The sequence below is a fragment of the Gekko japonicus genome, unplaced genomic scaffold (genome assembly GCF_001447785.1).
Source record: "Gekko japonicus isolate JY-2015 unplaced genomic scaffold, Gekko_japonicus_V1.1 scaffold179, whole genome shotgun sequence".
NCBI classification, from domain to species: Eukaryota; Metazoa; Chordata; class Lepidosauria; order Squamata; family Gekkonidae; genus Gekko; species Gekko japonicus.
In genome coordinates, this window is record NW_015160213.1 from 1,000,391 (window position 1) to 1,010,692 (window position 10,302).

The 10,302-nt window shown below is 38.7% G+C and overlaps 1 protein-coding gene across 1 annotated transcript in view; it reads left to right on the forward strand.

Annotated features, from left to right (window-relative positions):
* ADAMTS6 (ADAM metallopeptidase with thrombospondin type 1 motif 6) overlaps positions 1–10,302 on the forward strand; it is a 191,021-nt gene that overhangs the window by 86,514 nt on the left and 94,205 nt on the right. The window contains exon 9 of the mRNA XM_015410253.1: positions 4,513–4,659. Coding sequence (XP_015265739.1) covers positions 4,513–4,659 — 147 coding nt within the window. The remainder of the gene's footprint in view (positions 1–4,512; positions 4,660–10,302) is intronic.

Here is a 10,302-nt window from a genome sequence, read left to right on the forward strand (position 1 = left end):
CTTAATTTTACATTTCATTATTTTTTCCCCATCTCTGTATGGACCTCAGTCCAAATTTTTTTTGCTTTATCACATGTCCACCACATATGGTAAAAAGAGCCTTCTCTTTTTTTACATTTCCAACATTTGTTTGATAAATTGTTACTTATATTCACTATCTTTTTTGGTGTCATATACTATCTATACATCATCTTATAACAGTTCTCTTTTAGATTATTACATGTTGAAATTTTCATTGCATTTTTCCATAAAAATTCCCAGGATGACATATATATTTCCTTATTCATATTAACTGCCCATTTTACCATCTGCTCTTTCACTGTTTCATCTTCTGTATACCATTTTAGCAAAATCTTATACATCTTAGATATCATCTTTTTGCCTCCTTCCAACCACAAATTTTCAATTTCATTATATTTTTTCCTGAACCCAAATTCTTTTTATCTGTCTTAAACAGATCATAAACCTGTCTATATTGTAACCAACCATATTTATAGTCCATTTCTTCTGATTTCATCTCAAATGATTTTCCATCAGATTTCAATATATCTCTATATTGTAACCAGTCCTCTCCCTTATAAACCGAATAAGGTTTAATTACCTCCAAAGTGGTCTCTCATCCGAAAAAAACATTTTATATTTAATCCAGGTATCAAATATTGTTCTTCTGATACAGTGGGGCTTAAAAAAACCGTCCGTTTTTGTTTTCCCATACCATAAGTATGCATGCCATCCAAATCTACAATCATGTCCTTCTAATGCCAACAATTTTCTATTGTCTAAAGTGATCCATTGTGTGTTTGTTAAGTGCTATCAAGTCACTTCCTATTTATGGTGACCCTACGAATTAATATCCTCCAAAATGTCCTATTGTTGACAGCCTTGTTCAGGTCTTGCAGGCTGAGGGCTGTGGCTTTCTTGATTGAGTCAATCTGTCTTTCTTCTTGCTTGCTGACTTGAACTTTCCCTATCATTGTCTTTGCCAGTGATTCTTGCCTTCTCGTAATGTGACCAAAGTATGATAGCCTCAGCTTAGTCATTTTAGCTTCCAGGCAGAGTTCAGGCTTAATTTGACTGGAACCACTTGTTTGTCTTTTTTGGCAATCCATAATATCTGTAAAAATGTCCTCCAACACCACATTTCAAATGAATCAACTTCCTCCCTGTCAGCTTTCTTCATTGTCCAATTTTCACACATATACACAGTTATGGGGAATACTGTAGTATGAGTGATCTTGATCTTGGTTGCCAGGGACACCTTCTTACACAAGGGTCTTTTTCTAGCTCCTTCATGGCTGCCCTTCCCAGTCTCAATCTCCCTCCAATTTTCTTGGTTGCAGTCTCCCTGTTGGTTGATGGTGGAGCCAAGGAGTAGAAAATCTTGAACAATTTCAATTTCTTTACTGTCAGCCTTAAAGTTGTATAATTCCCCAGTAATTACTTTTGTCTTCTTGATATTCAGCTGCAACCCTGCTTTGGCACTTTTTTCTTTAACCTTAATCAGGAATCATTTCAAGACTCCATCATTTTCTGCCAGTAGTGTGGTGTTATCTGCATATCTGAAATTGTTGATGTGAGCAACATTTAATTAAACATCTGCCAAGCAACAGATATTAAAAACAGCGACATCGTCCAAAGAGAATGAGCTTCCAGAGACAGGTTTTTCTTTGTATTTTCCTTCCTCTAGCATTCCTCCAAGGTTCCCTGAAATCTTACGCTGAAGATTGTGAGATCTTCGTAAATGCACTGCTGCAAGAGAAAGAACTGTACTAAATTATCACAATTACTAATTTACCACAAATTACCACAACAGAAAGCTTATATGGGTATAATTCCTCTCCCAGCAAAAAGAGAGGAAAGCCATTTTGCTCAGTTTCTTCTTCTTGCTGCTACACCCGCCATGGTGCATTTTATTCGTAAGGGTTCCCTAAACCCCAGCAGAAAATTGGGGGGGGGGCATGCAAGAGTAAAGGAAGAGCCTCTTTGTGCATAGGATCCAAATTGAAGTGCTTGAGCAATGCTTTTCTCCATCCCAAAGATATTTGTGATTTTTTATTCTGTTGAATCAGCACAGTAGTCAAGCACTTAAAATCATTCATGCATGTTTTTCTAAAGGAAAAGCCTCTGTCATAGGGAACCTTTTAAGCTTGTCTTTTTATGTAACGTTCGTCTCAATCTGCCCATCTAGTTTTTATGTCTACATTTATTCTTCCACTTCGGCACTGCAGAAATAAATAAGCCTACTACTTCAGTGATTTTGTAACATTGTTTGTTTCCCACAGCTCAGATGCAATTTGAAGCTTATCTTCACTAGAGCCAAATATCTTGTGTTCCTTTTAGAAAGCACTTTTACAGTACAGTCCTTTGTAGAGTTATTCCAGCCTAAACCCATAGCAGTCAGTGGGTTTGAACTGGTTTGGCTCCATACAGAATTGCACTGTTATTCTCTAAATTTTCATAAGGAAATGTTTTTCTTAGTGTAAAGATCCAGTTATATTGCATTCAGTGGTAAAGCAGCCATTAGTCCTGTTAGGTCAGTAAGAACATCAGCGAAGAATTTACGTCTAGGCTTCACATTTCCTCATTGCCTCACTTGGAAACTACCGCATTAGAACTCCTTTCCATACTGCCAGTATACACGAGACACACATGTGGATTGTATCTCTTTTCTGTGTTGGTGTCACATCTCCTAAAACTGGAGTAACAACATTGTTTGTGTAGAGAAGCCCTAAGTGGGTTCTTCCTGTGTGCTTGGCAGTGACTTCCATTGTCTGAGCAGCATGGGATGAAGTTGTGCTGCAGCAGTTCCTAAGCCACAAACATGAGCAAGACGTCCAAGGTTTTTTTTTTTTTAATGAATAAAGAAGATAACATATTCAATGGCTTCAAGGCCATGAGTATATGAGAAGAATACAGCAACTTGCAGTAGCCATATTGTAGCGGTACTTCTTTTATATGTGGCTTTAGAACTCTAGAGTAGGCTTTGCACCAGCTTCAGGGCGTCTCCTCTGCAAACCAGAGAGTATCAATAGATATTAAAAACATCCATGTGAGAGGGGCAAATCAGCCAAGAAAACAAGAGGGAGCTAAATTAAACATTTTTGGGACATGTGTTCAACAAGAGTGGTTATGTGTCAGTACAATTCTAAGCAGAGTTTCATCCTTCTAAGTCTTATTGAAGTTAATTTATTTACAGGGTTACAGTATATTGGGATTCATAAAAAAACATATAATTAATGGCTCAGTTCAGTCATCATGCCAAGCATCTGAGGTAGCAAGGCTCAGAAGTCTACTCTGTGAGATCCAGCTGCTGCCAGGCAGAGTAGAGGATACTGGGATAGATGAGCAATGGTTTGACATGGTTTAGGCCAGCTTTCTGTGAATTTAAGTATGGTTTGGTGTGATATCTGAATTGAAAAATAGTGGTGGTCAGTTGGATGGCAAACTAGAATCAGGAGTCATCGTTTGCATTTCCAAGACGTAGTGTGTGCCATGCATGTGAGAGTGAAACTGTAGATTCATAGAGGAATAGAAAACTAAAACAGGCAAACCGTTTTAAACAGTGGTCAGCTTGTTGTTAATTTAGAACAGATCTTGTATTCTAAATTATCGCTAATACAAACCAGGATTTGGTCTGATGTCTGAATTGAGCAAACAGTTTTAATAACAAGTCTTAATTCCTAATGGTAGTAGCTGTATCAAGCAGAAATGTTTAGCGCTTCATGAGTAATGGCTCCAAAGGTTAGCCATATTTGTCTGTTGTAATAAACAAACAGCTCCTCCCACTTAAACAGGAGTCCAGTAGCACCTTAAAGACGAACAAAATGTATTCCTGCAAAGCCTTTATGAGTCAGAGCTCACTGTATCAACTGTATAGTGTCCAACCAAGTAGAACTTGTAAGTCCTTGTTAGTTCCCTGCCTGCCTTTTCTGTTGCTTGAATGCCAGGCATAAATTGAGCTGCGTTGAATGGGCACTCGAGAGATGCATCTGATGAAATGAGCTCTCACTCGGGAAAGCTTAAGCATGACTAATGGCTTTGTTCATGGAATATTCGTTGTCTCTGGTTAGAGGAAGATATTAGTTTGCTGTTGTAGTGCTTGGATGTAATAACTGGCATGTGAATTTCACACAGAGAGCTTAGGTACCTAACAGTAGTTGTCTCAGTTCGTAATACCCAGTATTACTTAGGTTTGTAATACGTTTAATACCATACTGCTTTGTTTTTTAAACCCTTTATGCAAATATTTTGAGGCTTACTAAATTTAGCAAAATACTCAAAATCAGCTGAAATTACAACTAAGCGTAAAAGATCCAAATAACAGTACTGTATCCAAGTATACCTCATGCCTAAACATTTGCACTGGTAACTTTTAGAATGAATTGATTGTTTACCATTGTTTAATTCCTGTTTGTTTTTTAGTGCTAAAATCTATATGTAAGATATATAATGTTACAATTGTTTATTCCCTATTAAAATAATGGACTCCATTCCACCTATTCTTTTGGACAGTTTTGGTATGAACCATGATGGAATTGGAAATTCTTGTGGGACCAAAGGTCATGAAGCAGCAAAACTTATGGCAGCTCACATTACAGCAAACACCAACCCCTTCTCATGGTCAGCCTGCAGCAGGGATTATATCACCAGTTTTTTAGAGTAAGTAGTTTCTGAAGAGAGATTCTTGCAAAATTTCACCCTCCATTATGCCTATTAGGGTTAATATATAATGATAAAGAAAGTGCATCATGCAAACAGAGATCCTTGCATGTAGCAGCGCATTTGTGTGTATACTGCTGCATATAAGAAGCTTTACCGCCAGACAGATGATTAACACTGCTGGGTCTAATAGTGCTGGTCAGTTTATGGGGTAACAGAAGTGGGGAAGGGAGAGGGATGCCTTGTTTCAATGGTCCAGTCTCAGTCAAGTGATTGGTTCTGTCAAAGCTGTGCTGCTTATATTGTTGCACAACCTGCATGCCTCAGTTGAAGATCTTTTCTACTCAGCCCTCTTTTACATGTGCAGTCTGCATTAAGAAAGGTATGGAAGCTGGTATGTATTAGAGATGTGAAGGCCCGGAAAAAAACCGGAAAAATTCGGGGGGAAACCCGTTTTTTTCCTGAAGCCTTTTTTTGGTTTTTTTCCGAAAAATTGGAAAAATTGAAAAAAGAAAAGAAAAAAATTGATTATGGAACGTTTTATTTTAACACGATGAATAAAATATTTTAAGACAAGGTGTTCAAATATTTTCCAAATCATTTCTAATATATATATATATATATGGTATCAGATTGATCTAATTTCTGTGCACTGAGGACAAGCAAGTCCTAGGTTACAAACTGAACTCTCCAATGCAAGAACAAGATGCATTTCTTCCTTTAGGAGGTGCGATTGTCAGAAGAAAATTAAAAAGTTTCAGTTTTGTTTTTGCATGTGGGTGGGTATTCTGTTTGTAATAATTGTTTGGATACACTATATTTTTAATATGCTAGTTGTGATAATTTCATGCCAAGTAAAAATGTTTATAGTCATATTTTATGTTCCTAAACTAACAGAATGACTTTCAATCTAGAAAAGACAAAAAAAAATGCTAATGTAGCATTTTTTTCAATTTTTCCGAAAATTTCCATTTCCCCCCGAAAAAAACCAGAAAAAAACCGAGTTTTTCCCCGAGCTTCAAAATTTCTGGAAATTTTACATCTCTAGTATGTATGTGTGTTTGTTTACTGAATGGCTTTCTCAGAAGTATGATGAGTAATGTCTATGTTTTGGTTTTTGCATTTCACTGCATTTTTTGTTGAAACAAGAACATTTTTTCTCTTTTATCATACGCAGTAATTGTGTGGCAGCATTATTTGACAGCATTTGATCACAGGGTCCTTCTGGGTGGCCTTTCTGAAATGGGAACTGAGGAATAGTGGTTCTGTTCCTGTCTGGCAGGTTCATTTTCAGAAGACGGTGCTGCAGTACTTTTGTTTTGCCGTGTGGCATTTATGCACAAGGTTCCTTCTTGGCTCTGCTTACTATTTAACCTCTACATGAAACTGCTAGAGGAAATTGTCTCGGTATTTGAAACAAGGTGCCATTGGTATGCTGATTTCATCCACCTAAGTTTCAAATCCAGGTGAGGCAGTGAATATTCTGAATAGGTTCATGGACTCAGTAATGAGCTGGATGAGGGCTAATAAACTAAAGTTCAGTACAAGTAAGACAGATATATTCTTGGTAGGCAGTAAAGTTATCAGTGAATTTTTATTCAGCTTATTCTGGATGGGATTACCTTTTCCCTGAAAGAAATTGGTCATACTTGTTAGATCCTTCCTTGCAGATAGATGTCCAAATAATGTTGTTGGTGCAAAGCACCTGTCATCAACTTGTTCTTATGCCCTCTGTGGCACTTGCTAATAAAACTTGATCTTGCCACAGTTACTCATGTTTTGGTAAAATCTGTATTGGACTATTGCATAGTGTTCTATGAAGGCCTGCCTGTAAGATGTGTTTGGAAACCTCAACTGATCCTGAATACAATACACAGAACTGCAGAGCCAGTTATATCTCCTCCAGTGCATAACTCAGACAGATGTTTCATACATGTCTGCCACTATATTGTAGGCATCGCTGGAGATTTTATTTGTCCAAGATTTTTGTCCAAGACTTTACTGGTACTTAATTTCTGATGGCTTTTATTTATAACTTAACAATTGCTGTTTTGCTTATTTCTTTGTTAATGATATTTTAATTTAAGTCACAATGGCTGCAATTCTAAGGACACTTTCCTGGGACTAAGGCCCATTGAATAATATGGAGTTGCTTCTGCATAGCTTGTTCCCCTATGAGAAGGATTTCACATGGGCTTCCCTTGGGGACCAATGAATAAGATTCGAGGCTTCCACAAATAGAAGAGGGGGATATAGTTTGGGCTCATTGCCTCTTCTCACTTTAGCTCTCCATCCGAGATGACACACTGTTTTGGATGGTCCCCAAAACCTGAGTAGCCACTTGTGGGAAAGTGATCAGAACTGTTTGGAAAACAATTGCTTCCATGAATTTGCTCCATTTGCAGAAGGCTTGACATGAACCTAATGTCCTGCAAACAAGGCAATAAACGCTTTAAATAAAGTAAACATACAAATAAGTTTCTTTGAAAGCAGTAAGGTTGGAGAATATTGATGTGAGCCTGATGTTTGCAGCTGGATTCAAGTCCAGTAGCACCTTAGAGACCAACAAGATTTTTGGGTATCTGCTTTTGAGAGTCAAAGCTCCTTTCGTCAGATACACTGATATGCTGATGTTTGCAGCATGATTTTGCAGTGATGCGTGAGAAGCCAGATTTTAATCAAATTTAATGTTTACTGTAAATATGTGCTGCAATTAACCAATTTATCTCCTAGCAACTTTGATAATTTATAAATAATTTTCACCTAGTTCTGGGGTATGAGGTGTGTTTTATCAGTAGGCAGACTGAATTCTGCAGGACTATTTTTGTTCTGAGTGTTATGTATCTCTTGTTACTCAGATTCTTCTACCTTGGCTAGACCATAGCCTTTCATTTTTAAAAGCTGGGAAATGCATTCTACTTTTTCTTATTCTCTAGGTTGTTCTATTATTAGTAGTATTATTACTAGTAGTATCTATCTTTTAGATTGTACTTTTAATTTACTAAATATTTAAGTATTATTTATTGTGTTCATCTTCATGACAACACTATGATGCAGTTCACCACTTTTTTTTTCATTTTACCAATACTGACAGCTGAGGCTGAGACCACCTAGTGAATCTATGTCAGAGGTGGGACCTTAACCCAATTGTTTCATGCTGTTTATAGGAATTGGGCAGCTCCATAGATATCCACATATGGATGCATGATCCTGCTAATTTCCAAGGAATAGTTTGGGGGCTACATCATGTATGAACTGATACATGAATTGATAGATTTTACTGCCATTTCCTAAAAACAGAACAAAAAACTGTCACCTGAAAGAGCTGAGATTGCACTATTAGATTGTTTGTTTGAATTTTGATGGGCTGTTTTTAGCTCATGATTGATTTCTTTTTTAGATGTTTTATAGTTTGGAAAGGGTTCATTTTTCCAGTCATAATCTTGTAGAAAGCATTATTTGGGGTTTGGCAGCTATTCAGGGCATTCCATGGCTATGTCACACTTCATGTGGTTTTGAGCTATGGCTGCTAGGTGTTCCAGTGTAAATGCCTGGAAATGGTGTTTCTTTTCAAATATTTAGTTTTATACTTTTTTTTAGATTGAATCTGAAATGAGAACATCTTTAAATATGCTATTGTTAGGTTTGAAAAAGCCATGGGGTTCTTCATAGGAGGAGGCTTTTATTGTTGTTTTTATGTTGAGAAATGACATTGTTATAAAATAGGGACATGAACAAAGGGGGGGGGATTTCAACCCAGAATAAACCAGGTAACCAGAGAGATTGGGGAAAAAAGAAGAAAGACCTTCTATATAGAAATGCATTTGATTTCCTGTATGTGGCTATACACACCTTTGGGCAATGCTTTATCCTGACTTGGCTTATAGAGAAATTTGGACCATTAACGACTACCATCTGAAAAGTTATCTCTGATGGTCCTAATTAATTATAACAATGAGAGGTACCCATTCAATGTAAAAGTTTTTTTCATCTGGATATTCAGTGCTTTGGTCAGGCATGTTGTAATTTTAACAAATTCATTATATGGTGTGCATTGTATAAACTTCAACCACTGAGGAAGGTATGGTTGAAACATGTTTGGTGTATTTGTATTTTATGTTATTAATAACTGTTCTTGGTCAAGGAAAGATGCTTGTAAATGTGTGGCATCTCCATATGTATGGTGTAATTTTACAAAAAAGTTGTTTTACCCTATGTAACTAAAGTTGGTGGATTTTTATGCATAGTTTTTAATATTTACAATTTGATTAAACATGCTATATAATTATGTGATTTTATATAATTTTTAGCTTTTTTGGAATTGTCCTTGATATTTCTATATACAAGGTTTCTCTTGTTTTTTCAACCTCATTGGCATAAAATGCTCCATCAAATGTAAAAGTCAGTAGAACCCCTTTGTATCTAAGTCAAAGCAGGCATGATCTCAATTATCCATTATTAGAGACGAGTGGTAAAGCAGTGATACCTTTTCTGCTAGTAATAAGTTTTTGACGTGCTTCAGGTCTGCTATCCTGGGAGATCACCATGGAAAGAAAACCAGAGGGGTGTGGAGTGGGGCATGGGGAAGTAAAGCCCTCATTGATGAAGATGAAGCTGGGGGAAAGCAGGAAGTTGAACTGAAGCAGAGCATGGGGGAAACAAGTGCTGGATCAACAGAGGAGGAAGCAGGAGCTTCCTGAGGGGTGACATGATCGAGGTTTACAAGATTATGCATGGGATAGAGCAGGTAGAGAAAGAAGTACTTTTCTCCCTTTCTCACAATACAAGATTATGCATGGGATAGAGCAGGTAGAGAAAGAAGTACTTTTCTCCCTTTCTCACAATACAAGAACTCATGGGCACTCAATGAAATTGCTGAGCAGTCGAGTTAGAACAGATAAAAGGAAGTACTTCTGTCCCGCTGTGGACCCTCGGTACACCCCGGAAGACAAAACCCCCTGGGAAAGGGGTTCGTGGAGCGCCGAGGTCTGCCGCCGCCGCGGGGTGGGAGAAACCGCAGGTGAACAACTGGAAGCCTCGGGGAGACTCACCTCACTCCCCCCATGGAGAGGGAAGCCTCGGGAGGAAGGGGTAGTGGAGGAGACGGGGCCAAGGAGGCAGTCAGAGACCGGCTCGCTTCCTCAACCACCGATGTGGGAGGGACGCGCTCGGTCCCAAGTGCGAGGCCGCTGGAGAAGCCCGGCCTTACCTAGGGAAGGGGGTCTGGAGACACTGCGGCAGCCGGCGTTGGGTCCCGTTGTCTCTCTGGAAGTGGCCACTCCCCTACACACCCCAGTTCAGGGATAGAGTCACGGGGAATCACAGGAGGGCGGGACTAGGCTAGAAACGCACCATAAGGAAGGTGGAGGGGGGTGATTAACAGGTTAATGAAGCAATGGTGTTGCTAGAGAAAGGAAAGGGAGGTTTCACCAGGGTGGAAACAAGGATAAAAGGAGGGAAACCAAGAGAGTAGGGGAGGATATCAGAGGCGACTGGCTGGGCACAAGCAAGAGAGACAGAAAGTGGCTGTCGACCACGAGGAAGGAGACCCGGGGAGTGACTAAACTCCCGGATCCCTCCAAGTCTGAGGCTCTCGTTTCCCTCTTGCATCCTCATCCTACACGTCAAATGTTCCTCCACGTA